This window comes from Mollisia scopiformis (assembly GCF_001500285.1).
Source record: "Mollisia scopiformis unplaced genomic scaffold LY89scaffold_11, whole genome shotgun sequence".
Classification (NCBI taxonomy): Eukaryota; Fungi; Ascomycota; class Leotiomycetes; order Helotiales; family Mollisiaceae; genus Mollisia; species Mollisia scopiformis.
Window position 1 is genome coordinate 21,404 of NW_017263591.1, and position 26,396 is coordinate 47,799.

Consider the following 26,396-nt stretch of genomic DNA (forward strand, 5'->3'; position numbering starts at 1 on the left):
AATTAAAAGCGGCAAGCGACAAGCGGCCTACCACTTTACACGAAATCATCGCGTCGCGTGAAGAAGCTAACCTCCTGAGCGCGTTTGATTATATCTGCCTTTCTTTCTTTCGACTTTCGACGTTCGCAAAACTTCTTCCTCAATCTCACGCACCACCCCGATCGCCCATTCCATCTACCAAAAGTCCAGAGTACTTCCGATATACAATCGACATGGACCGACAATCCGTTTATTCCCTCAGCGTTCTGCCCCCTGAGTACGAGAGTGAAGATACGCGTGGACAAATCCAAACACAATTGGAGCAATTCATTCTCCAGTTTCGCCTCGAAAATACCTTTATCTACAGGTTGGATCTATTCTGTGATTGAGATGCCCGTAGCTGACCAGTCTCGCAGAGATCAAATCCGCGAAAATGTTCTGCTGAAACAATACTATTGCGATGTAGACGTTGGACATCTCATTTCCTTCAACGAAGAGTTGGCACACAGATTAGTGACCGAACCTGCCGAGATAATCCCACTTGTGAGGCCGAGTATAGTTCATGTTCATCGGATTTGTCCTAATTCTCGAATAGTTTGAAGCCGCTTTGAAGCGATGCACTCAACGTATCGTGTATCCTTCGACGAAAGATATCGCCCTTCCAGAACACCAACTTCTTCTCCATTCCTCAGCAGGCGATATCTCGATCCGGAATCTCGATGCTCTCACGATTTCAAGACTAGTTCGAGTACCAGGCATTGTCATTGGTGCATCTGTATTGTCTTCCAAGGCAACGGCCCTCCATATCCAATGCAGAAACTGTCACCAGACAAGAGTCCTTCCAGTCGCGGGTGGGTTCGCTGGAGTATCACTACCTCGAACTTGCGACAGAATCAAGATACCAGGAGATAACCCTTGCCCTATGGATCCATACGTCGTCGTACACGAGAGTTCTCAATTCGTGGACCAGCAGATTATCAAGCTTCAAGAAGCGCCAGATCAAGTTCCCGTTGGAGAGCTTCCCAGACACGTTTTGATCTCCACTGACCGTTACTTGACAAATCGTGTTGTTCCTGGCTCAAGATGTACGATCACTGGCATTTTCTCCATATACCAGAACAAGCAGTCTAAAGGCTCGAATACTACTTCTGCTGTTGCAATTCGAACACCATACCTCAGGGCTGTGGGTATCCACAGCGACGTGGACCATACAGCGAAAGGAAATGCAATATTTTCCGAAGAGGAGGAGCAAGAGTTCCTGGAAATGAGCCGCAGACCGGATTTGTACAATGTCTTCGCAAACTGCATAGCACCTTCAATCTACGGAAATCAAGATATCAAAAAAGCGATCGCATGCCTCCTCTTCGGCGGGTCCAAGAAGATCCTCCCAGACGGCATGAAGCTTCGCGGTGATATCAACGTACTATTACTTGGAGACCCTGGTACCGCGAAATCCCAACTCTTGAAGTTCGTGGAAAAAGTTGCCCCGATTGCCATCTATACATCTGGCAAGGGATCATCTGCAGCAGGTTTGACAGCTTCTGTTCAACGTGACCACACAACTCGGGAATTTTACCTGGAGGGAGGAGCAATGGTCTTGGCTGATGGAGGAGTCGTTTGCATTGATGAGTTCGACAAAATGCGAGACGAAGATCGTGTCGCCATTCATGAAGCCATGGAGCAGCAGACTATTTCAATTGCTAAAGCCGGTATTACTACCATTCTCAATGCTCGTACATCAGTACTAGCTGCTGCTAACCCCATCTTTGGACGTTACGACGATTTGAAGACGCCAGGCGAAAACATCGACTTTCAGACCACAATTCTCTCTAGGTTTGACATGATCTTCATTGTAAAGGATGATCACGATAGAGCTCGCGATGAAAAGATTGCTAAGCACGTCATGGGTATTCATATGGGTGGCCGAGGAGTCGAAGAGCAGGCGGAGGCTGAGATCTCGGTTGATAAGATGAAGCGGTATATCAGTTACTGCAAATCGTAAGCCAAACTTTCCGACAAGAGTAACTATATTTGCTAACTCTGCATAGGCGATGTGCTCCACGACTCTCCCCAGAAGCAGCGGAAAAGCTTTCTTCGCACTTCGTTTCGATCCGTAAGCAAGTTCATAATGCAGAACTTGAAGCCAATGCCCGTTCCTCGATTCCCATTACGATTCGTCAGCTCGAGGCCATCATTCGTATCACAGAGTCTCTCGCCAAGCTTTCTCTCTCACCCATTGCTACCGAGCAACATGTAGATGAAGCCATTCGATTGTTCTTAGCTTCGACAATGGACGCCGTCAAAATGGGTAGCGGCCAAGGTAGCAAGGAGTTGAATGACGAAACCAACAAACTTGAGGAAGAGCTCAAAAAGCGATTGCCTATCGGCTGGAGTACGAGCTTGCAAACCCTCAAGAGAGAACTGTGCGATGGGAAAGGATATAGTGAGCAGGCTCTTGCTAGGGCTATCACTATCCTGCAACGTAGAGACACTGTGACTCTGAGGCATCAAGGTAGCCAGGTGTATAGGAGTGGGGCATGAGCGAGCTTCACGCGTAATGTGTTGATACTGGCGTTTGGTGTCCGGGTTGGATGATTGACGGAAGAGGTGCACATTGGCGTAGGCAGGGGTTTGGGAAGGGTAATTACGTGTGATGTATAATAATGACATTGACAAGGCAAGCAAGCATATGAAACGAGCACGTATTTTTGACTCAATGTGATTTCTCTGCAAGGCATTCATGTAGACCCCAAAATAATGCAGACTTCTTTATCGTACATCTCAGTTCCACAAAGAACTGGAAAAGATAGCCACTACCATAAATACACTGTCGCGGCTTTTGAAGCTGCGCTGGTATGCCTTTTTCTGCCAGACCAAAGTTTGAAGTCCGCTGGGATGACGCTTCAACCCGCCGAAACTGCCCAACCTGTGATAGACATGTTTTGCTTGTTTCACTTCGCATTCTCGGCTTGCGAGGCTGATGCACTTGGCGGAGCCATTTGCACCCTTTTTGCATCGCTTTGGGTAATATCTCCTTCCAATCCTCGCTTCTTCTCTTTCTCAGCCTTCAACGTAGCAGCTTCTTTCTGAAGTCGCCGGGATTCTTTATCTTTTCGCTCATTTTCCTTTCGGAGAGCTTTCGATTCGAATTCATGCCAATCACCATCTAATTTGGACAGCCTACACCAGTCAGTATAAAAGTACTGTAGGGGGAAAAAAAAAGGAAAACTTACTCTACGGCCTGCTTTGGCTGAGGATCTTCAGTCCTGAAGTAAGGATGCTCGAGGACATCAGAAGCAGAAGGTCGGTTGGCAGGATCGTATGCAAACATGACTTCGAGAAGTTCAAATGCAGCAGGTGAAAGGCGGTCTTTGTATTTCTCTGCAAAGACGTTCGGTCGTCTGGCATTAGGCCTGAGAAGCTCGAACCAAGCCATGTCGACGAGGCCGGGCCAATCAGTCTTGTTCGGAGTGCCCATGATAGCATATATCTTCTCAAGCTGACTGATCTCGCCGCCATCGCCAGGGAATATTGCATGGCGTGTGAATATCTCCACGAGTACACATGCCGCGCTCCAAATATCAACCGCGGGTCCGTATTGAGTCTCGCCGAGTAATAGTTCCGGGGAGCGATACCAGATCGTGATGACTCGATTGGTGTAGTCTAACTGCCTTCGTTTGGCGTAGAATCGTGCCAGACCAAAATCTGCAATTTTCAACAATCCTTGACCGCTGACGAGTATATTCGCAGCCTTGATATCCCGATGCAGCACTCCCCGACGGTGCAAATAATCCAGACCTTCGAACAATTGCTTTGCAAGATGCTTCTTGTGGGCCGGCTCCAATTTGAAAGTCGGATGGTTGAGTAGTCCAGTGAGGTCGTGTGATAGGTATTCGAAGACCATGAAACAATCATTCTTCTCCACCATGACCTCCTGAAGGTTGACGATGTTATGATGTTTGAGAGATTGAAGCAGTTTGATTTCCCGCACCGCTGTGATTGGAAACCCATCTCGTTCTCCTTCCATGCGAATCTTCTTCAAAGCTACGAGCTTTTTCGTGTACACGTGTATGCCCTTAAACACCTTACCATAAGTGCCAGATCCAACGACCGACTCATTGCCTGGCTTTCGATAGTAGACTGATTCCGAGGCTTTAAAGTCAGGCTCCAGTTGTGGTCGTGGTTTTAGGCGCCTCATAAGTTTCTTCACCTTTCTGGTTGTTGGGGCGGGAGGCTCAGTGCGGAAATCCTGTCGTCTAGCGGACGCTGGCTCGGTAGGAACGTTTCTGGAATTGGGACCACGAGGACGGTCTTGGCTGATTTGTAGATTCCGCGCTGGACCGGCATTCAGTTTTTGGGAGATCTCGGGCTTCGGAGGAGTAGGCGTTGCCTTCGAAGAAGCTTTAAAAGCAAAACTGAACTTTGATGAGTTCTGTTGGCTTTGAGGCCCAGTCGGGGGTGGCCGACTTGGTGGAGGCATTTGCTCATCATCTCCCTTTTTCGTTGCCTCCTTATCCTCGACCTGGAGATCTTTCGATGGCCTGAATAGATCATCAGCGTCCTCTTCTTCTTCCTCTGGCGGTGCATTGTATTGAGGAGTGCTTTCATGCGACCCAGCCTGCTGCTGATATTGTTGAGGTGAGGATTGTTGAGGGGTTGCATTGCCAGATGTGTTCTGTCCACGACCAGCCCCAGTTGATCCGCCAGTAGCATTCCAGTGAAGGTTTTGGTAATGACCACCACGCCCACCACGGTGATCGCCTCGACCGCCTCTAGGATTGAAATGATTTCCCCGGAATGCTCGTTGATTACCACGGAAATTTTGCTGGGGATTATAGGTCGTGTTCATCGGGCCTGTTGGTGCTTGATAAGGAGGAGATTGGGCTTGGCTGTTGTAATAATGACCCTGTGGTCCTGTAGGTGCGGAGTAGGCAGGCTGCTGATGTTGATAGTTCTGCGGGTATTGTCTGTTCAATGATTAGACTATGTTTCAATCTAGGATCGTATAAGAACTTACGGTTGTGGAGAGTACTGAGGACCACCCCAACCTCCTCTTCCAGCAGAATATGGTGATTGCGCCTGAGGGGAGCTATGGAAGGAATTTGGAGTCATGTGGTGCTGTGGAGATTGTGAATACTGTCGGAGATCAACTTGTGGTCCTTGGTTGTATTGTGGTTTCAGGGGGAATGCTGCTTGCATCTGTTGATTGGGATTATAGCCTTGTTGGCCCCCATAGTAACCTCGGCCTGCCATCTTATCAGACTTTACTTCGATGCTGTTTGCACCAGAGGCAGCAGCTGGTGCCCTAGAATTCTTGACTTCGATACTATTCGCACCTGACGCAGATTGAAAGGGAGATTTCGCAGTCTTCCCCTTGGGTTTGCCGGGTCGGTACTCGTCTCGGGGTGGTCTCCCTTCTCTGTCCCGGGTTGGTGAATGACCTCGACTTCCTTTTGGGCCTCCTGGGGCAGGTGATCGTTGACGAGTACGATTTGAGGGTTCGTAGCGGTCGACGTCTGGAGACCTTTGTCGTGAGTTTGGAGATCTCGGTCGCCTTTCTTCCCTATCTTTGCCCCTGGGCTTCTCAGTTGGGGACCTCTCGGACGGCTTTGTATGTCTTGTCGGTGATCGAGGGTATCTTGTGGTACTGTCCTGTGGGCGACGCGATTCCTGGCGAGAAGAGGAATAATGGCGGTCTTGCTTGGGACTGGGAGATCGTCCACGACTCTCCGATACCCTTGATCCTCGGTGATGCTTATTGTACTTGTCCCCAGCGCGAGAATCGACGGGTCGACGTTCGGAGGACCGCCTTCTTGATGGCGCTGGAGATACGATGTGTCGCTTCCTACCGGTTCTTGAATTGGAGGTTACTGACCCTTCCAAGCGTGATGGACTTCGGGATGTGTCTCGTTTCGATTTTTTGGTATGGCTTCGCGGAGGGGAAGGGCTGTGGCTCTTGCGACGCTTGCCTGATGATGGCGAATGGTGGACACTGCTTCGTTTTGGCTTGTCGGAGCCTCGTGTATCCAGGAGCTCTCGTCCTCTATTGCGTTCACGCACTTCCTCTCTAGAATCCCGTAGGGGTGATCGAGAGAGTCTCCTCCTGCTGCGTTCGTGGCTGCGGTCGCGAGGGCGTTCAGTATGCTGCGCTGGCCTCGACTTGAGCGGACTGCGATCTCTGGTCTTGGGGTCCCTGTCACTGTCTGGACGACGTGATATGGGCGATCGCGATCTTCTGGGACGTGTTACTCCTCGATCGACTCTACCTCGGTCTCTGCGATCGTCACCGTGGCTGCTCCAGCTGTCTTTCATTGCGACATACCGAAGGGCTTGTTGCGAGGGAGGAGAAGGAGGAGGTTCCATGATGAACTTCAGAAAGCGAAAAAGAGGTTCGCTCCTTGGGGTTTAGCGGCTTAGCGAAGCCGCCAATCCACAGCGCTGCGATGAGAGATAACGAAGGACGATGAACTATTCAAATGCAACTTGCACTCAATGCAACACGCTACAAACGAATATAATGAGATGGGGCTGGCTGCTGCAAGAGACAGTTCTTGCTCATTACCTCTGGCAAGCCGACTTACCGTGAGGTGTTGCGTCGAGCCGTGCTGACAAGGTGAGGTCGTTCTGAGTGTTGCAAAGTGTCAGGATCCGTCTCTTTTCCCAGCGGCTCCTTGAGTGATCCGAAGACCCTGCTTCGTCCTGCTGTTCCAGACGCATATTACACATTGAAGTCACACAAGCATGCAAATTATCTACGATGCGCAAAGACGCAGGCACTTCAGAAAGCGACCACAATAGACCCTCCGTCCCTTCTCGGGCCACCTCGTCGTAGAGGAGCCTGTAACATGATCCCAATCAACACGAGAGTGCGATGCCTGCACACTCGGAGCAAAAGACCACCAGCGTTCAAGGGCGCTGTTGAAGATGGGGGCAAGGCCATAGGTTGTGTTGATGTTGATTTTGGTGTTAATGCCATGAACCGACACCATTTTGGACCATGAACCTTTCATCCACGCTCCTCTCGAGAATTCGCTGTATGAAAATCTGGAAAGAGAAAATTGTCATAATCCACCAGTCTGCAGTATGTTGGTGATATTCCGCTGCACCGATGCCATCCACAAAGGAATCGTGTCATGAGCGTGCCACCCGAAATAGAATATCTGAGTGAGTGGGCTGAAATGGAACCGGGCTTTGGTATGTCATGCCAGTCTCTGACAGTCGACGACGATCGAAATCTTCCAAGTCATCCATTGCGACAATGTACACACCATCTGCTAAGTACAGTAGACTGTACACCGTACCGTTGGACTCGTGTCATGGGGGAAAGAGCGTGTAGTGTGCGTCTGAAACCGTGGAGATACGAACTCTCAGGGTATTATTTCAAAATGTATGGCATCATCATACTTGGGGTCGATCTTTTGTATACAACGGGCATAAGGACCAGGCTGAACGCGCCGACGTACTTGAAAGATTGGGGCCCTGGATAATGTCGGGAGGCAGAACACGTCCTATCGAAGCTGTTCCTCTTTCAACACATCGAGCGACACTTCCTATGACGAAGAAATATGGTGGGTGAACCTTGTACAGGAGTTCTCGATGCTGTTGCTAACAGACGCTTGAAATCGCGAATGATTGTGGTGATGACCAGCCACGACGGAGGTCGTCGGAGAGTCCCTCTACCGCTTGTCCAAAGGCGCCGCTGGTGTCGAAAGCGACACAAAGAGTAGATTTATGGTTGTCTTCGTTTTTGACATACTGTAGATGGACAGCTGCAAGCTGGTGGTGAGGGTTCGACGGACAGAGAAGGCTTCTGCGATCATGATCGGTGTCTGAAAGTTATTATTGCGATGTTAGCTGCTTATCGCAGTCAGTAGCCCCCTGCTTCGAAGGACCCAGTTGCGCCGGGGTGATCCAGCAAAGGCTTCAAGTTTCCAGAAAGATCGCCGTGCTCCAGCTTTTGTGAACGTGAACGATCTCTCAGATTGTGAGAATCAAAATCAAAGTGGTTCACAAGCGTGCTCAGAAATTCAACGCTAAGCTAGGCTCTGTCACGGGATCACACATCCAAAAATAACCCTAATGCACTTCAATCTGCACTTCTTTGGAGCAGTTCTTAGGGTTCCAAGCCAATGGAAGGAAAGAATCGAGGATCTATGTCGAAGAATACTCAAAGAACCCTTGTAAAATCATCCTAGAGTACAGCTTTCACAATTACTTATTGTTGAATCAAGTCACTTCAGTGCAAGTCGATGCAGAAAGTAAGTCTTATAGGATAAGCTTGGTGGTATCTCTTAAGGGTAACATGACTCCGCACTCAGATGTCTGGTGTGCTTACCGCAACACAAGTGTGCTTTTGTGGGAAGAGCAAGCGTTTAAAAGAAAGCTTTGATTTGGTCTGAAAATGACGAGAAAGGGGTAAGCAGAGAAGCATAATCAGCTATACCTAGGTGTAGTGAATTAAAAAGCACTGCCGTTCCTCACTTCTGCTGTGTACCCGACCTATCACGTATCTCAATCAAGACTTGACTTAGGCTGAACAATGCAATTACCACCAAATATCTAGTGCTATTGTACAGAAACAGCCTCTCCCCATCCAAACCCATGCTTCTTTTTACACTTCCCAACATTTATACAGACGCCAGAATCTGGATGATGATACCTCCATTACAGAAAGGGTGCGATCGTCAAATCGTACTCATTAAATCGTTATGTGTGTGAATATCACTTCATCCAAGACCAGTCAAGACGTTTCTGTCCAACCCTCAGCTGCTAAGTCTGCTGCTCTTGTGCAACGCCACCTCGACCTCTTGGTGGTGTGCCGCGTCCTCTTCCTCTGCTTCTTCCTCTGCCTCCTCGACCTCTTGCGTCGAGGGTGGGTGGAGGTGGTACTGCGTTGAAGGTCTGATAAGCAGTCGAACCACCTCTACCACCACGGAAACCATTCGTATAGCCCTGAGGACTACCTCTAATAGCCATGCTACTGTGAACAGCAGGAGTGTTGTCGCCTGAATAGCCCATTCCTCCTCTGCCTCGTGCTCTATGAGCTCCATCGCCTCGCGCATAGCCATTTTGAGCAGTGACCGCGCTACGGAAAGAACCCCTGAGAGGAGCTGGCGCTCCAGCTTCGCGAAATTGTCCTCGACCTCCAGGCCCTGAGGGAGCGCCGTATCCACCGTTGACAGTCATCGGCGTGTTGGTGGGCGCAGGTCGCTTCTCGACAGCGGCCTTGGAGCCAGCTATGACTTGCTTGTTTGTAAGATTGAGCACTGATGAGGTAGGAACAGTAGAACCGCGGAAAGCAGTACAGCGCTCGCCAAGACTTGTGCCGCTCATAAATGTCACATCAAAAACGACATCCAAGAGAATTGTTCTTGGAGTTCGCGAGATGCCGACCACAGTTCCACGGGTCGCAATAGGTACTCGGCCAGAGTCTTGTACGTACACCGCACGATCTCCAAGAGCGAATTTCTGATTGCCTAGGCGGTGCTCTGCATCTGAAGGCTTCATCAACGCATTGCGTGGAACGCCTTTGAGCTTCTTGAACTCCGGCTCTGGGTTCTTCGCCAAGGCATCATCGGCAGCTCGCTCGATAGCCATTACAACGTCTGAATCAAGTTGTTCGGCGTCCAGTGGAACCTTTTCAAAATTCTTGGATTCGATAGTCTTGAGCCACGCCGCAATTTCTTTGACCTTTGTGGTTGCGATTGCAGCAGGGTAGAAATCCGTCTCATCGTACTCGTTACCTTGAGGCTTCCGCTGTATGCCAGCAATAAATTCAGGGAACTTCACCATATATTGACCAAGTAGTTCAATGGCCTTGTTACTGAATTCCCAGCCGTTCTCGGCACGTCGAGAATAACCTAGAACCTTCAACTTCTTCGCCTCAAATTTAAGATTGAGACCGAGATTGAGTCGAGGCAGACCCATAGCTGATATGGAGAACGAGGATGTAATCTTGCTTAGAACCAAAGGATGAAGACCTAGCATCTTTGCCACGGCATATGATGGGGTGTATTGACCTTGGGACTGATTCAGAACCACATTGCGACCGAATTCAAATTCCTTTGCCTTCAAAGTGGAAAGCCAAATCTCAGCTCGATTGTCTGTGTGTCCCACAACTTCCAGAGGTCGACCGTAGTTGAATTCTCCCAGGAAGAAGGCTCGAGATCCAGGGGGAAATTCTTCCTCGATTGGAACTGCTGATTTCTCCAAGAATCTAGGATCTTCACTGATGACCTCATCAACGATCATTTGCGAGGCGAAGTCTGTTTCCATGCCTGGGATCACAGCATATTCCTTGATAGTGGCTCCTTCGTCAGTCTTCTTGAGACCTTTCAGCATTTCAACGTGCGTGATGGACTCCACGGGACCAATGATTATGCCCAACCGCTTGCTGTAAGTGTCTTCGATCCTGTGGGCTTTCTTGCGGAAATCATCTATCTCGCGTGGTCCATGAGGTTGTTGAAGTGGTTGATTCGTCCCATCATTAGAAGGTACATAATCAAAGAGCTCATCTGACACCTTGACCACCTTTCCTTCGTTCAAGAAAGGATACCCGACAAAGACTCGCTGACCAAGCTTCATGCTTGCAGTCTTGGCATTCGTGCGTAATTCGGAGTCCTCTATGGTAACAACCATGCTCTCGTTTCGACTGTCTTGTTGGAAAACATTGACACCATGGAATCCCAAAGTCGCATTGTACGGAAGTGTCGCTAAGCTGGGGAATCCTGCAAGAGCAGCATCACCAAGCTTGACACCTTCCATAAGGCCAACGTGATATTCCAAGCCCTCGATGGTCGGAAGGTCGAATATGTTCTCGACGCAGTGACAATGAGGTAGATCGGGGAAAATGCCAACAAGGGACGATGGATAGGTAAAATCCACGTCGGGGTCATGACAGAACTTCAGTGTCACGCCGAACTCGTTCCGCATTGCCTCTGCCTCGCTCAATAGCTTGTTTTTCGGCTCCATAGCGGCTAGCAGTCTCTTCTCATCAATGAACGGGATTTTGACGACAGCTTCCCACTCCATCTTTTTGCCATTCATGTCGAGTTCGAAATCACGAGGATAGAAGTCGATTATAGGCGAAGCAGGGTTTGTCATGAGATCATGATACACTACTGGAACGATCTTCTTGCTTCGATCAGGAAGAACACCCATCAGCTGTTCGTATGGATGGAATGGCTGGCCAAGTTTAAAGTTGACATCTGCTTTTAGACCCTTGATCACATCTAATTGCACTGTTAATATATGCGTGTCAGTGATACACATTTCAACATACCTGATATCATTGGAGAGTAATGGTATTGATAGTACCATGGCCAAGAGACCACACCCCTGTAATAGTAATAAAGAACCCACTGCAAACCCTGCACATAATTTTCGCAGAGCTTTGTCAACTCTGCTTCGTTGTTTCGATCCCACTCGAATTTGCCCTGATAGTACTTGTCCTTCCATTCCTGAAATTTAGACTCGTACTGACGATCCATCTCTGCCTGGGCTTCTGCCTTCGAAACATCAATCGTCTTCGCGTTATCGTATTGTTTCACCACTCTCAAGATGGCAAGTTGCGATTCTTCATCCTCGTCCTCTTCGCCATCATCGTCTCCATCCAGCTTTGGAGGGAAAGAAAATTGCATGTGCCGATCGCCTGCATCATTCTCAACTGTCTTCCACTCGAGATGGAGACTTTCTGCTAACTCTTGTACAAACTTCCTATCCGCGGCTGGTAGGGTTCCTGGAAGATCTAACGGAAGGTCCGAGCGTTGTGTGACATATTTCTTGACTTGCTTCCATACTTCACGCTGAGGTGTAGTCATTGACAGCTTGCCCTTCGTCTTTCCCTTGACCATGACATCCTCTTTGGCCATCTGCTTTGACTTGAACCAGCTCTGATCTGAGGATTCCGATTCGAAGAAACGATACTCAACATGAGACAGCTCCTCTAATAGTACAGCCAATCTCTCCACGTTGATAACACCACCTTCATTGATGTACCCACCGCATTTTGGCAAGATGGTCTTGTAGACTTTAAACATCAGTGCTAATGCTCCTTCGTTAATGTGTAGATTGGGAAGATTCGGTAAGAAATCGTTTCCAACAAAGAAGGCCATGAGGATAAAATCATCTATGACACGTTCCAGATCATAGGGAATGCTCAGAACTCCAGGCTCTTTCAGCTCCTGGAACTCGAGTTCCAGATACTCTCGGACAATGCAAAGGTGCATAAGATAGAAATTTTGATGCTCCAACTCTTTCGATTTGGTCTTGCTCGCCCTCCCAAATGTGACCTCTTCTCTCAAAAGACAGAAATGAGGATCGTGAGACAATAATCCCAACATGATCAAATCGGCATCGAGACCATAAAGACAATGGCGAACATTTGGATCATAATTTAGTTGTGCCTTGGCTAATCGAATGTACTCCATGATCTTATGCTCACCCTCACCAGGAACTTCATGCCCGGACAGTACGACTTCGACACCTTGCCAATCAACGTCTTCAGACACTTTCTTGTTGATGAAGTATTTCAACTGCTGAGTTAGTTTGTGCATGAATTCCGTGCCTAGAGCATGTCAGTCAGTGATATAAGGACATATAATCGTGAGACTTACCAGGCGTGATAGCATTGCTGTCGAAGGCTTCCTCCTTTGGTATCTCTTTGCCCTCCTTAATGGCCTTTTCCCTCGCATTTTCAGCGTCGAGCGCGGTTCTGAATCTTCGAGCTCGTTGCTGGTTCATCTTAGCTCTTGGTGCTACGCCATCAATGGCCATGAAGAACAGTTGCTTTGGCTTAATCTTGCCGAAAAGGTGCTCAATGTAGTTGAATATGGCTATGAACATCTGCTCTTCCGTCATTCGAAACATTGCGTCGTCCGAGTCCTTGTGGGTGCAGTTATGAATAATGCCATTCATATCAAGGTAGAGGCAATCGAATTCCGGAATTCTGTTCTCCGCGATTAGCTGGGAGATGCTGGGGTAGCGCTCCGAGAGCCATCGAAAGAATTTTGGTACGCCCATGATGGGCTGTTCGTAGGTTTCTGTGTCTTGTTGAAAATACAGCTCGAGTCGAGAGTAGTTCTCGTGTCGTGCGATAGTCTCGTGTATGTAGCAGTAGGAGTCGTCGTCGCCCGCAGTCGTGAGGTGGCGCACTTGAGGTCAAACTCGAAGATGCTTGTTGTGGCAGCTTGCTTTTACCGCAAAGTGCTTGCGCAAGTACAAAGACGGAGCTAGTCCCAGGAAACAGACTCCTTCGTAGCTCTTGCGATAAAGAAAAGACCTCCGCTCAACTTCCTTCCCTTCCTAACGTTCACCGAGCGGCTCTGATTTCGATTGTTTGGTTTTTCGCAGAATCAGAATCGAAGCTCAGCCTTCTCGAAGTCTAAGACCAAGTGCGGGACAAAATCCGCTAGTGGTTAGCGCGGCCTAAACACTTTACGCGATTATTCTGCCCAGACGCGTTCAGCAAAGCTTCAGCACCTTCAACACTTCGACTTCATTTGACGCAACCAGCTTCCTTCTTATTACAAGGAATTCCCCCTACTGTCGCAGAAGCAAAGAATAAACTTCTACAGGTGACAACAGACAGGAACAGACATGGCGCCTGATTCTGCGGATGTCGAAATGGAGGGTGAGCCCTTAATAGCCCTGGAGCAACGCTTAGAGAATATGTTAACATGGGAACAGTCACCCGGCCTGAGACAGAGGATGACGATACCGAGCAGAAGATCATCAACGAAGGTATTTATATCTTATATATCTCGTCAAACCCAAGCTGACGCATCCAATCAGAGTATAAAACATGGAAGAAGAACAGCCCTTTCCTCTATGACATGATTCTCAGGTACTTGCAAGCCGTCAACACATAATCCTTCAAACTGACCAGTTACAAGCACTGCCCTTGAGTGGCCTACATTGACTACACAGTGGTTTCCGGATAAGAAGGAGTGAGTCTGCCTGCCATGGAGAAGCACGAATGCTAACCTGAAGCCAGACATGCTGGCAAGAACTATACCACCCATCGACTGTTGATTGGTACACACACGTCTAATGGCGCACAAAATTACCTCCAAGTTGCGGCCGTCGAGCTACCGAAGAATGCCGCACCAAACCCGCGAGATTACGACGAGCAACGTGGAGAAATTGGTGGTTATGGCAGCTCCTCGAACGGGGAGCAAGCAGCTATCAAGATGATTATCGAGCAGAAAATCGACCACCCTGGTGAGGTCAACAAAGCAAGATATCAACCTCAAAATCCCAACATCATTGCAACAATGTGCAATGATGGAAGAGTGTTGATCTTTGATCGTACCAAGCACAGTAGCATTCCTCGAGGTCAAGTACTTCCTCAAGCAGAACTGCGCGGTCATACAGAGGAAGGTTTTGGATTGAGCTGGAACCCACACGATGCTGGCAAACTTGCGACGGGCAGTAATGACAAGACTGTTAAATTATGGTAAGATGGAGTTCTCTTTGAGAGCGTTGGTTATATTGACGTTTCTTAGGGACTTGAATACTATCCAGAGCAACAATACCGTAGTTAAGGCATGGCGTACCTATACACACCACACATCTGTAGTCAACGATGTCCAATATCACCCCCTTCATAAATCTCTGATTGGAACTGTCTCGGACGATCTCAGTCTTCAGATGATCGATGTTCGACAACCAGACACCGATAAGTGTTCAGCCATGAACAAGACTGCCCATAAGGATGCTGTCAATGCCTTGGCGTTCAACCCTGCTTCCGAGTTCGTTCTAGCTACCGCATCAGCAGACAAGACCATTGGGATTTGGGATTTGCGAAATCTGAAAGACAAGTTACACTCTCTCGAAGGTCATGTTGATGCTGTCACTTCGCTAGCATGGCATCCTCATGAAGAAGCTATTCTTGCAAGTGGTAGCTACGATCGGAGAATAATCTTCTGGGATTTGAGCAGAGTTGGCGAGGAGCAATTGCCTGATGACCAGGAGGATGGTCCTCCAGAGCTGTAAGTCTGCCACGTTGAATTTAGCACATTTCTGACACCATACAGCTTGTTCATGCATGGCGGCCATACTAACCATCTTGCTGATTTCTCGTTCAACATGAATGAGCCCTGGGTCGTGTGTAGTGCTGCGGAAAATAATACGCTCCAAATATGGAAGGTCAGTGAGGCAATCGTCGGCAAAGATTTGGAGGATATTCAGGTGGACGAACTTGAAAGATGAGAACTAGGATGACATTATGAATACCCAGCATGGTAGTGGCCAAGGAGTTATACTGCATGCAATTCTATTGGCGTTTGTGTATCATATTGTAGCTATAATCCACGCTTCTTGCATTGATTAAAAGACAGGCTTTCTTTCTACAGTCTGTGGGAAGCCTAAGCACCGGGGCAAGCTAACTAAGCTCGCGGAAACCCACAGGATCTCTACAGGCTGTGTGATATCTACAGGGTGTGGAAAAGCTTTTTTACTTCCACAGCCTGTGGACAGCCTTTACAGCTGTAGACAAGCTTTTCTTGCGAATACCCCGCTCCACTAAGGTAGGAATTCACAAAGGGCCGCAAGTGCGCTCGCTTCGTCCAGTACCTGTACCTAAGATCTCCCGCCTTGGAATCCATCTCATGGAGAAGAGATGGTATTTCTTATCAATTCTACCACGCACCCAAAATCATGTTCATAAGCCAGGCATGCAGATGATAAAAATTTCTTTCACTCATATAAGGAAGAAAGAAGTTTAAGCCGACTAGCTGTAACAGGTAAATGTAGCCGTCTAGCTTCTGTATCGCTTCTGGATATGCGGATGCTTGCTCAAGAATGAAATTTCAAGATACAAGCTGCAATACCGGAACCCAGGCGCAGAGAGCATCAGCTAATCTATCATCGCCGAGGTCAACAAGGACTACTTCCACTTGCTCAAATCATTGTCATGTATTTTGTAGTTCTGACACCTGAGCAACCGACGAAGCCGAGCCAGAAGTTCAACCTCATCTAGCTTTCGGGTTAATTCTTTTATTTCCTATGCACTTAGTTATGTGCATAACGTGGTTGATGTGTTTTTATGACGGAAGTTTTCCGAACTTGTACAGTACTTTGAGAGAGGGCGGCGTGAGGTTAATTGACTATGCCATACCGAAAGAGTCTCAAGGATCTGCTTCCTCAAAGTGACCCATCAGAGGCTTCAAACTCAGCCGTGGTTCTGCATCAGTAGGGCTAGGTAGGGAAGTTCATTTAGCGCTGACCAGATCCCATCCCTACCTACCTAGGTAACTTGAAACACTACCTAGACGTGCGCCAATTTGCTAAGCCAGCCAATGTCTTAAATTCTCCCTCGAAACTTCTGTTGGATTGTGTTGGCCGACTGTGTAGCCCTCCTGACAGAGGCGCAGCACAGCCCTGCAGAGAACACGGCCAATGATGTGGTGGCCCTCGACGTCCATTCTCAGCCACCAACAGCGAGCAGCATTCGACCCTTACAAACAAATATGCATGTTTCGCTCAAACTAATGATCATTGCTCCCTCTGTCGTCCATACAGCCTTTCATTTCAACCACCCAGTGCCACTCTCTTCAAGTCAGAATCTAATAAAGAGCATTGCCTTCTGATCGATTCGCGCCACAGTTGACATTTATTCAAGCGTTTGCTCACTGGGTAGCCAACAATCCTTGCAGCCTTGAGTGAGAATAACTCCCAATTTCTTGTGAACGGTTCGCGGAACGGTTCGCGCACTCAACACTGATATTTGTCCAAGAAACTTCTCCGTGAAACCAATCCGGGAACAACTACAGGGGATATAGTCAGCCTATCACCTTGAACTATACTTATCGAAAAAGGCAGTTGGTATTGACGAGATGGAGACTCAGGCTGAAGAGAACCAACAGAATCGAAATCTGCTGGTTGAACTCTTTTTTCCTGAGACTCCGGAAGTAACATTGGAGTAAGTCATTTTCATAAACATTTCGTTTTGGCGAAGAGCTAAGGACTATAGTATAATCGCAGTGCACGGCATGAATATATGGGACAATCCTAACCATCATGATGATACTTGGACGCATCCCGACTCAAAGAAGAACTGGATAACGGATTTCCTTCCGCAGGATCTCCCTGAAGCAAGGATTCTCGGGTTTCAATACAATGCCAACGTCGTCTTTTCTACCTCATCAGCTTCTATCGAAGAGCATGCATCGAATCTATTGAATTAGCTTTGGTTGGCACGGAGGGTAAGCTGCCAATATAATAACCACCAATTACATCAGTGACATTGGGTAGGGTGCTACATGCAGGCCTATCATATTCATTACTCACAGTCTTGGAGGTCTCATTGTGAAAGAGGTTCGTGCTGCTGTTTCTCGCATGGTCGGAGACTATCGTCTAGGTACTGTACGTTTTCCTAACATGATGTAGGCGCTTGTCCAAGCCAAGAGCGGTGATTGATCGTATGCTTCTATATGGGCTTTCACATACGGCATTGTATTCTTCGGAACTCCACACCGAGGATCCAGTCATAGCAGTTGGGGATCTACCCTTGCTGGCATTGTCAAAACAGTCTCCCAAACACCAGATAATAAGTTGCTCGATAGCACGACAGAGTACAGCGAATACAATGAACGACTGCAAGCAAACTTCAGTCCTCTCCTCGAATATTATCGAATTCTCAGTTTTTGCGAAACTCTACCTCTTGATATATATGGACTGGGCCTGGCAAGTTGATGTACTGAGCAAGTTGATGTGATATCTAGCTTACATTCGTCAGGTCGTCAATAGCACGTCAGCCACCCTTGGGCTGAATCAAAGCAGAGAGACCACGATTTATCTCAACAGAAACCACAGCAAGATCTGCAAGTTCTTCTCCGAAGCCGACCAAGAGTATCAACTGGTCTCGAAAAACTTGGTTAATTTTGCAAACTCCGCGGTGAGAGCGACCGAGTATACTGTGACACTTCCCCTGCGGGAACGTCTCTTCTCGGACCCCAATAAGTACATAGCGGGTTGGTGCCAAGTTACACTACAAATTTCAGATTTACTGACCATTTACCACAGCGCCGGAGAATACTTCCATCGACATTGCCGAGTCAATAGAGCTTGCAAAAATTGTCCTCAATCACGAAGGGATGTTTTTGGAGGTAAAAGCTATAGAAGGAGAGGTGGAACAACTAAAGTCGCAAAGAACTAATTTGATTACCATCCTGGCAGGGCTTTTTTTGTTGTTATGGCCCATAATTTCGTCGCTCCCCCCTTTTAGCCCACTTCCTATCGCCTGGATCCTCTGGCCATGGCAGAATCAAATCGACACAGCTAGATATCGCCTTCGTGAAGTAAATACCGTACAGCGAACAGTGTTAAGCCTCGAACTTCTCACTGTGGAACTCTTGGACGAGAAGAGACACGATGTTCTATGCTCTGTGCGTCAACTCGAGCAAGCGATGCGTAGCACTGAGAATTTGACTCCCGAACAAGGCTTGGAGGCTAAGTCTCTCAAATACCAGCTGGAATGGTTGTCAGCACAAATTATCATCAGGCTCCATAAGAAGGCGCAAGAGGTGGAGCAGGCTAACCGAGAGAGGGAACAGGCGGAGCATACTGAGAGAAAAGTACAATCAGCTTTTCAGGGTCAGGCGCTTCAGGAGCCTGAGGATGATTCTTCGATTTGCCCTGAGTGTACTGTCATGTGAAGCGAAGGACTTTTCACCTTAAGTAGACTTTTCAACTCAAAACACAATGGAGGATTTTCTCGCAAATTTTGTATTTACCCAATTATATTTCTTTTATAGCCTCTACAGATTAAAGAATCCTTGATAATAAAGCAAGAAGCTTGGTGAAATGGCATGTTGGCGTCAGACTCGTATCGACCTTTGTTTTCTATAAAATGGTCGAGAGTTCCTTTAGACGTTGTGAAAAGTGGTGGCTCAACAAGCCACGCGCTATCTATCACCGAAGAAGGTGCGGTAAAAGTAGCGCACCTGAACGTACTAGGTACTTTACGATCCGAATTACGATTCAGTTCGAAGAAATTATTTTCGAAATCGTACTTATATTGTCCCACACACTCTAGAACAATATTGTTTTGTATTCTATGCTTTACAATACTTTAATTAGCTTTAGATCTCTACCCTGACTCTAGCTTTTCTAGCTTAATAACAGCTCTGCCTTTACTCCAACCCTCCACCGTCTCTGCCAGATCTCTGCCAGCTCGCTACCCCAAAATCAACTCTACTGTCATAATATCTCGTTACAAACTCTCTGCCCTGTAATCAAGTCTCCCCTCTGGCTAAGGCTAGCTCTATACTTCATTTTGATTCAAACTCTTTACTTTGATTACTACCACCCACAATTAGCTCTGTACAATGGCGGGCCTACAAAGTACCTGGAGGGATACGCAAGTCGACCTTTTAGAATAGCTTCTGTGGGAATGTTCAGGGCAACGAGGGACCCCATCGTTCCTCTAATGAATTGCAGGGTCACACGTATGATCGAAATCGAGTGTTCTTCAGCTCATCAATCTTGAAAGCAAAAGGGAAATCTAGAGTTGCACAATGCCTTCGAACTACTCAAATCGATACAGCCTCTCTAAAAATCCCGCCCAGGATTCCGCATGCTATTCCGCTCCTGAAAATATGGCACCTGCGTCCCCCAAGAAGCGGTAAAGGCACCAAACCGGATCCCAGCCTGCTTACACTTTGTACTGATATCCTCAGTCAATGCCACAATCAAGTCTGTAGCTTTCTCCTTTTCAAGATATATACCAATGATCCAGATCTCCAGCTTTCGAAACGAAGGAAGTTCATCCTTCACCCTATCAATGAAATCGAACACATGTCCTTTCCACATGACATTCTCGAATTCATACAATGACTCGCCTTGTGCGAGTTTCTGGATCTGAATATTAACTCTCAAATTGAGAGTCTCTAGATTCGGCGGCAGAGCCTCGATCATCCGCACCGGAGCAGGAGCCCATTTCGGATGTCCACAGAGTGCAGTGGCATCTATCGACAAGGCCGTCAATTTCGAGAACTCCTTCAATGACCCAATCAAAATTCCATCCTTCGGCGTCCGTCTTTCTTTGGCATTGGGATGAAGTCTTAGTAACGCCTCATGTGTTGTATTAGGATTTCCTGGATGGCCTTCTCCGTTGCAATACCTGTGCCTAATGTCCAAATCCAGCATCTTTAGACTATCCTTGTGCGCTGACAGCGCTTTGCCAATCAGGTGGTGAAATGGTCCATGGCAGAAAAATGGATTCCAGCAGCCGGAAATGTCTTCGGTCCAGCGCAGACCTTCAAGTGATTTCGGGATGAGGATGGCTTTCAAGGCATCGTCCAGCGCTATTTGAGACTCGTCCCAAGCGAGGAAGGTGATGTTTGAAGTTCCTGGTTTTGCATTTAGAGGATAAAAGTAGGAATCAAATTGGGTGTAGGTGTATGTGTAGGGTGTGAGGGTATACACTGAGCGTAGATTCGGAAGCGCAAGGAATGGGAGGAGCGTTTCGTACTCCAGATGATATTCTCGGTGTACCTTGATGCCAAGATCTAAAGATGAAAGTCAGTCCCTCTGTGCAAGATATACTAACATTTGTACTTACGGAGTGCGCTACAGATATACAGAGTTTCGAGCTTTTGTAAGATCCCATCTCCAATCGTGAACCCTTCTGGTGCGACCATATACAGTGTTTGAAGATTGGAAAGGTAAGTCAATAATAGAGGAACAAGTATTTCCTCCTTATTTTCAGTCACCGCAGTGCGGTAATCTGCCAGCATGTTACGGTTAGGAACTCCTAAGCCCTCAGCCTCTATTTTGAGAATCTCCTTTTCAAGACTGTGGCCGATGGTCTCGGAGCCCAGTGGACCAACTGAGAAGTCATCTGAGTTGGAGTTCTCGTCAACCTTCGAGTCGCTTTCTCCAGTTTCTGCACCTCCTCCTTCCTCCTCGTCCGTTTCGTCTTCATCGTTGTCACTTAGATAGGTTGACCCTCCGTACTTACCGCCCTCAACATAATCCTCCACTACACCATTGATCAGCACCACAGCCCCGGACACGCCTCAATGTCCCAACAGAAGCCGAACAAACTCACATTTCGGACAATCACCCCATTCCCTCAAATCCAGAACCTTAACATGCCCGGCCAAATCCGGCCTCCTAATAACAGTCTCCAAGAAAAATTTCAACGATTTGTTCGAATGCGTAAATCCATGATACGACCAAGAATGATAGAGCTTTGGTACAGATCGATGGTATATTGTTTGAGAAACGAGACAAAGGGAAGTAAGATCCGAGGCCTTAGTAATATGCTGAAAGATGTTGTCGAAAATCTCATTTGAGAGTTTCTCCAGAGGGCTATTTCCTGCCATCTTGACAAACTGAGCTTTGGGTTCGTCAACCGAGTTCAGAAGCAGGGACCATGTTACTCACTCGTGACACTCCTTCTCTAGTCAATGTCCCACGAGTTCTCACTTCCCGGATATTTATATATCTCAAGAACTCCTCAAAGCAACCAGGCAACACAACCCCGCCTCTTGCAAGTACCTAGGTACCGTACTTGGCCCAGGCTAAGCGCTAGAGCGGCACAGCGCAAACCAGCAAAAGAACGTGGCGAACAAGTGCAGACAGGCAGCAATGGCATTAGGACCTTTCGGAGGCGTCTCGTCGGATTTCTTGAAGGGCCACATGTTGTATGTATCATGTACCGAGGATGATCGATAAGAACGGACAATGCACTTCAGTTTGTCAAGACTTGAGGTGCAGCCCCTTTAATGGCGATCCACGTGATTTAGTACACGGGATCTAAATTAGTTGAACTGTTGGCAAGTTAGCCAGCCCGAGGATCTTGTGGCATTGGGCTTGAGCTTTGACCTATATCTTTGGACTTGACGCATAGATTGTGATGGGTCGAATTGCTCGAGTCATGTCATTGATAGAAGAAGCACAACCCCGCATCATCACAGCAAAGAGCCTGGAAGTCACAGAACCAAGAAAACGTGAGATGGAGGCATAACTTCAACACTATGTATTTATGAAGCCACTGTAGCAGCAGCTTCATATCCTATTCTATCTAACACTTTGTGCCCCCACCCATCTCCATCATTCATGCACACTCGCCAACCTTCCCTCCTCAAAGACAACGAAACTTGCTACACAGAAAGAGAGGAAAAGAGATTGAGAAAAACAAGAAACAAAAAAGGACTTGCTTGCCACCGCCGCCTTCCATGCCACGCACCGACTCCACCACTCCGTTCATCCATCTGTCCAGTGATCGATCAATCATCAACATCATCGCATCCATCCAGTCCATTCAAATTCCATCAATCTAAACTACCAACACCTAGTCACAAGTTCCACCTCCCAAATCCAAAGGGACAACGTCCAATAGGGAAAGAAAGATGAGATCCTTCAACCACTACATGTCCAATACATCAACACGTGAAGAGAACAGAAGAGAGATCAGCTAGAATTATGAAACAAGGAAAAATGGTGGAAGAGGAACAGGAGAAACAGAAAAATGGACAGAAACAATCGAGCAAACGCAGGACTTTGAAATACAAAACAAGAAGTAGAGGAGATCAAGCAGCTGCAATCCTCCGTCCCATCTAAATCCCGGAACCGTATTGAACCATCGCTCCTCGAATGCCATGCCATGCTGTACTTTTGTTGTTCCCGAAGATCGAGAATTGAGATCGAGCGCGTGAGGAATCGAGAATGAGGAGGAGGAACGATGACAGCAAGTCGAGATTGTAGAACGAAGGCGAGAACCCAGACCCATCGCCGACTTAAGCAAAGACCCCTTATGCCCCGCGCTCCCTTTCGCTATGCACCAAAGCCAAGCACAAACGACAATGTCTTTCTTTTTCTGTTTTTCTTTTTGGAGTGTGTTGACAAACAATCAATTCAGTCGCACATACGTAACGTAATTGCTTCGCTGCCATTTGTCCTGCACCGGTCCATTTGCTGTCGCCCAGATTTGTGTGATCCGTAGTATAGCCCAACCCTTTCCATCCGCATTAAAGAACTCCGTCCTCCTGACAACAAATCGTTTGAGAGTGCTCAAATTTTTAGAATTCGTTCCGAAACTGTACGCGCGCTTTGATGTAGTAGATCTGAAGACGATGAATTTTTGTACCCTTGTGCCTTTTCTTTATGCCTCCCACGCCAACCAACCTGCCACCTAACCTATCCGCATGCCAAACAAAATGCCCTTGTAAACAACCCGCTGCGCAATGGTCCAGAAAGCTCTGAACAACACCAGTGTGTCTATGATTTCATTCCAACCCCGAAGCCGTCCTGAAACATAGTCATACAAGTGAAAGAGAGAGTCGAGACCTATGTATAGACCGTGATCAATCAAAGGGGGATCGATGGCGCAAAACAAACTCGAATTAAAAGCCTACGCAGGAGACTTGCTCGGTGCGCTAAGCTGAGCCGATCCTCCGTTCTGGCGTGCGTCGCCGCTGCTCATCGACAAGTTACCCAGGTTGGTAGAGAGGAACGCAAAGGGATCGCTGCTATCACCAGGATAGTTGTAGTTGTTCGAAGGTCCGGCTGAGGCAGGTCCGTTCGTAGCAGACGAAAAGGCAGCTTCAGCAGCCCGGCTGTCAAAAGGACCAGCGGAGTGAGAACCAGCACCTGGGCTAAAGTGAGTGTTCAGAGATCCAGGGTACGGACCAGTTGAACCTCCCAAACCAGATGGCAGTGCGAAAGTGCTCTGAGGACCACCGAAATGTTGACCACCATAGCCGCCAGAAGAACCAAAGCCAGCAGCAGAGGCAAAAGGGCCAGGTCCAGGTGTTCCTGCCATCGATCCAGGTCCCATGCCGTAGCTCGAAGGAGTCTCCATGGGAGAAGGGTAACCAGAATCAGCCACAACCGCCGCACCTGCACGACTAGCGCCACATCGGAGACAGCTGACGTTCTTCGCAAAGTTGTGATATCCACAGCCTTCAGATCCGCACTTCCAGTCACCAGCTCGGAAAGGTACAACACCACCACTGCCACCCATTCGTCCTCCTCCATGACCTCCCATTCCACCGTGGTGTCCACCCATATGTTGAGGTGGAGGCATCATGGCTGGGGGACCATAACCGTAACCGCCACCATAGGCGCCCATCGCATCACCACTTGGACCAGCACTCATAGCCGGGAACGAGCAACGGAAACAGGCAGTACGTCGCTGGAAATTCGAGAAACCACATGATGGGCAAGTCCAGTCTCCGGGGCGAGGTCGGTTCTTGCTGGGTGGGAATGGGGTGAGAATTTCTGCAGCTCTGTCAAGAACACGACTGGAAGATGGGGAAACTTCAATGGCTTTCTCGTTGAGGGCTCTGCCATTCATACAAAGACTCTCAGCGGCCTGGTAAGGTGTTAGACTATGCCCTCGAGATAAAAAGAATTTAACAAGTGGATGATGGGGCAATTGAAGAAGTCTGTCATAAAGTAGGAGAATGTACTCGTAGGGTGCGGACACAATTATCTGATGGCATTTGCAAGCCCAGCAGTACAAGTAGAGATGAGTAAGGGATGATGGGCTGACCTCTTCATGGGACGAAAATACGGCAAAGCCGGAACCTGTAGGCTTGTGCTGATCAGGAGTGCGTAGAGTCCAGAAAGCAATGGGACGACCTCCAAATTGTGTGAACCAGCTCTCAAGTTCGGACTGTGTAGTATCGTGAGGAAGACCGGCCATATGAAGGACTTTGCTACGTTCAGACAAAAATGCTCGCACGTCAGCCCGGGCATCCATGGGTCTCGTCAGGACATCAGGGTGCTCGTGAGGAGGTTGAGATTTGCGGATCAGTCCACGGAGTACTCGAGCCAGAGTCACTGCTTCTTCCATAGCTCTACGTGGTGACGCAGGAGCCAAAGCTTGTAGATGGAACGGAAGGTTGTGCTTAATGGGCGCGCTGGCTTGTACGGGCTCAACTTCTAACGCAGCACAGATATTGGACAGCATCGATGGGCCAAAGGGGAGAGATTCGGGATGGTGTTGCTGCCATCTTTGGTATTCTGTACGTAGATCGAAGGTTCGGGAGTGCTGTAGGTAAGGTGGGAGGACAACAGCTTTATCGCGAGCTTCACGGGGAAGTTGAACTCGAAGGTCCCACGAATCGAGGGTGACGAAGGAGAAGTCGAGGCTTTGAGAGACGAGGTGTTCGGCGGCGAATGCATCGAAGCGGTTGATTGCGTCCCGGAAGGTACCTGCATTACGAACATGCTCCCAGGTGAGCGTAGTCAAGCTGGCTGTAGAAATCCCACGTTAGCAAATGCCCAGTCCCTTGTGTGAAGATGCGCTTGGCATGGAGAGGCCTAGCAGATTTTCGATCTCGAGTTTGCTTGGTTTGCCTGGCACTTACTGCACAGCGGTGTAATAGGGGTATTGATCGGCTTCACGAGTACGCTCTCCCGGTGCAGCTGCAGGTCTCCTGTTAGCAGATTGAACAGAAGCATACGCAGAGGTTCAGTTTTGGAGCTCACCTCGTCGCAGGTCTTTGCATCCAGCAAGATCCAACCCAGCTCAATCACCTCTGCAGAATCTTTGGTGACATAGACTCCGTGCTCATCACAGGTCGTAGCCACATGGATGACCACGTACCGATCTAAATTGCCTTGCTGGCTCTGTGCAGACGACGACATCTTCGAGGACGACGTGGAAGAGTTGTCCCAGAGGGAGGGGAATTTGTGGGTACGGGGTGGAAGAGGAGTGAAGTCGTCGATGGCGGAAGCTCCAGGTTGAGACAGAGCCAGAGAGGAAGTGAAGGAGCGGGAAGAAAAAAGAGAAGGAGGACGAGATGAAGAGAAAGTGGTCGAGGAGGAGTTCAGTGAATTCCGGCGAGCAAAAAGATGTTCCTGACCCTCGGTGGTGAGAAAAGGAGAGGCTCCACCGCAAGAAAGTGGTTGACAAGCAGAATCTCGCAAATTGCTGTGCTAGCGCGGATTGGGTCGGACCAGGTCAGGATCGCGATCGAAACAGAGATGGGAAATTCTGGGATTTTGTGAGGAGACGAGGAGGGATGAGGAGGACGTGCAGTTGCATTCGTTCACTTTTGAAGAGGAAATGATATGTGTGTAGGTAGGTACGGTATGTATGTCTGTCTGTCCGTATACCTTTTGCAGTGACGATGATTCATTCATTCTGTCATTAAAGTTCCATGTTCCATTCGCCAGTCGGTCCACCACAGTCACGTTTAATGGTTCAAGTCAACTTGATGGCTATTGGGACGAAAGGTATTAATAGCTTCTGTCGCATTATTCACAAACACACTTGCTCGGCTTTGATTCATCCACCAGACAGGCAGGCATATGTACCAAACGTGCAATCTTTCATTCACCTTTGATGGAACCGTTCAGCATTGCAAGGGCAGCACACGCACCGTGAGTTTCTGATCTTGAGATGAGCTGTTCAGAGTCAGGTAAGTAAGTAGTAGGTGTGTGCCTTGACCTACGTTTCT

General features: G+C 48.2%; 7 protein-coding genes across 7 annotated transcripts; 4 read left to right on the top strand and 3 right to left on the bottom strand.

Moving 5' to 3' along the window:
- The first annotated feature begins 79 nt into the window (after window positions 1-79).
- On the top strand, window positions 80-2,697 carry LY89DRAFT_615251 (MCM-domain-containing protein). The gene is made up of 4 exons (XM_018210721.1): window positions 80-346; window positions 396-522; window positions 575-1,977; window positions 2,028-2,697. Exons 1-4 carry the CDS (start codon window positions 213-215, stop codon window positions 2,518-2,520), a joined length of 2,157 nt encoding a protein of 718 aa, XP_018071614.1. The 5' UTR covers window positions 80-212; the 3' UTR covers window positions 2,521-2,697.
- Window positions 2,698-2,930: 233 nt separating this feature from the next.
- Window positions 2,931-6,291, bottom strand: LY89DRAFT_583880 (Pkinase-domain-containing protein; the record flags this gene model as incomplete). Its single annotated transcript, XM_018209236.1, has 3 exons — window positions 2,931-3,159; window positions 3,213-4,946; window positions 4,997-6,291. 3 exons carry the CDS (start codon window positions 6,289-6,291, stop codon window positions 2,931-2,933), a joined length of 3,258 nt encoding a protein of 1,085 aa, XP_018071615.1.
- Window positions 6,292-13,446: 7,155 nt separating this feature from the next.
- Window positions 13,447-15,352, top strand: LY89DRAFT_781507 (WD40 repeat-like protein). The gene is made up of 7 exons (XM_018222487.1): window positions 13,447-13,609; window positions 13,666-13,719; window positions 13,771-13,822; window positions 13,872-13,925; window positions 13,973-14,434; window positions 14,484-14,969; window positions 15,015-15,352. Exons 1-7 carry the CDS (start codon window positions 13,576-13,578, stop codon window positions 15,187-15,189), a joined length of 1,317 nt encoding a protein of 438 aa, XP_018071616.1. The 5' UTR covers window positions 13,447-13,575; the 3' UTR covers window positions 15,190-15,352.
- A 1,462-nt stretch (window positions 15,353-16,814) lies between these two features.
- Window positions 16,815-17,165, top strand: LY89DRAFT_733128 (uncharacterized protein; the record flags this gene model as incomplete). The annotated part of the gene is made up of 2 exons (XM_018219762.1): window positions 16,815-16,900; window positions 16,952-17,165. The coding sequence occupies 2 exons, from the start codon at window positions 16,815-16,817 to the stop codon at window positions 17,163-17,165; spliced, it is 300 nt and encodes a 99-aa protein (XP_018071617.1).
- A 541-nt stretch (window positions 17,166-17,706) lies between these two features.
- LY89DRAFT_49607 (uncharacterized protein) lies at window positions 17,707-18,750 on the top strand. Its single transcript, XM_018207926.1, has 2 exons — window positions 17,707-17,951; window positions 18,004-18,750. The coding sequence occupies exon 2, from the start codon at window positions 18,075-18,077 to the stop codon at window positions 18,633-18,635; it is 561 nt and encodes a 186-aa protein (XP_018071618.1). The 5' UTR covers window positions 17,707-17,951; window positions 18,004-18,074; the 3' UTR covers window positions 18,636-18,750.
- Window positions 18,751-19,499: 749 nt separating this feature from the next.
- LY89DRAFT_718006 (uncharacterized protein) lies at window positions 19,500-21,656 on the bottom strand. Its single transcript, XM_018218385.1, has 4 exons — window positions 21,370-21,656; window positions 21,032-21,322; window positions 20,543-20,962; window positions 19,500-20,489 (listed from the first exon to the last, which is right to left on the bottom strand). The coding sequence occupies exons 2-4, from the start codon at window positions 21,306-21,308 to the stop codon at window positions 19,531-19,533; spliced, it is 1,656 nt and encodes a 551-aa protein (XP_018071619.1). The 5' UTR covers window positions 21,309-21,322; window positions 21,370-21,656; the 3' UTR covers window positions 19,500-19,530.
- A 1,682-nt stretch (window positions 21,657-23,338) lies between these two features.
- LY89DRAFT_668608 (uncharacterized protein) lies at window positions 23,339-25,581 on the bottom strand (the record flags this gene model as incomplete). The annotated part of the gene is made up of 3 exons (XM_018213048.1): window positions 23,339-25,188; window positions 25,302-25,359; window positions 25,423-25,581. The coding sequence occupies 3 exons, from the start codon at window positions 25,579-25,581 to the stop codon at window positions 23,339-23,341; spliced, it is 2,067 nt and encodes a 688-aa protein (XP_018071620.1).
- Window positions 25,582-26,396: the final 815 nt, after the last annotated feature.

What these genes read in the sequence shown, in the direction of transcription:
- LY89DRAFT_615251 (XM_018210721.1), top strand. Translation starts at nt 213, where the DNA reads ATGGACCGACAATCCGTTTATTCCCTCAGCGTTCTGCCCCCTGAGTAC. An exon ending in GAAAATACCTTTATCTACAG is followed by an intron (nt 347 to 395) that starts GTTGGATCTATT and finishes CCAGTCTCGCAG; the next exon opens with AGATCAAATCCGCGAAAATG. An exon ending in TATATCAGTTACTGCAAATC is followed by an intron (nt 1,978 to 2,027) that starts GTAAGCCAAACT and finishes AACTCTGCATAG; the next exon opens with GCGATGTGCTCCACGACTCT.
- LY89DRAFT_781507 (XM_018222487.1), top strand. Translation starts at nt 13,576, where the DNA reads ATGGCGCCTGATTCTGCGGATGTCGAAATGGAGG. An exon ending in TGCGGATGTCGAAATGGAGG is followed by an intron (nt 13,610 to 13,665) that starts GTGAGCCCTTAA and finishes ACATGGGAACAG; the next exon opens with TCACCCGGCCTGAGACAGAG. An exon ending in CTCTATGACATGATTCTCAG is followed by an intron (nt 13,823 to 13,871) that starts GTACTTGCAAGC and finishes ACCAGTTACAAG; the next exon opens with CACTGCCCTTGAGTGGCCTA.
- LY89DRAFT_49607 (XM_018207926.1), top strand. Translation starts at nt 18,075, where the DNA reads ATGTTTTTGGAGGTAAAAGCTATAGAAGGAGAGGTGGAACAACTAAAG.
- LY89DRAFT_718006 (XM_018218385.1), bottom strand. Translation starts at nt 21,308, where the DNA reads ATGGCAGGAAATAGCCCTCTGGAGAAACTCTCAAATGAGATTTTCGAC. An exon ending in ATGGGGTGATTGTCCGAAAT is followed by an intron (nt 20,963 to 21,031) that starts GTGAGTTTGTTC and finishes TCAATGGTGTAG; the next exon opens with TGGAGGATTATGTTGAGGGC. An exon ending in GTATATCTGTAGCGCACTCC is followed by an intron (nt 20,490 to 20,542) that starts GTAAGTACAAAT and finishes TTTCATCTTTAG; the next exon opens with ATCTTGGCATCAAGGTACAC.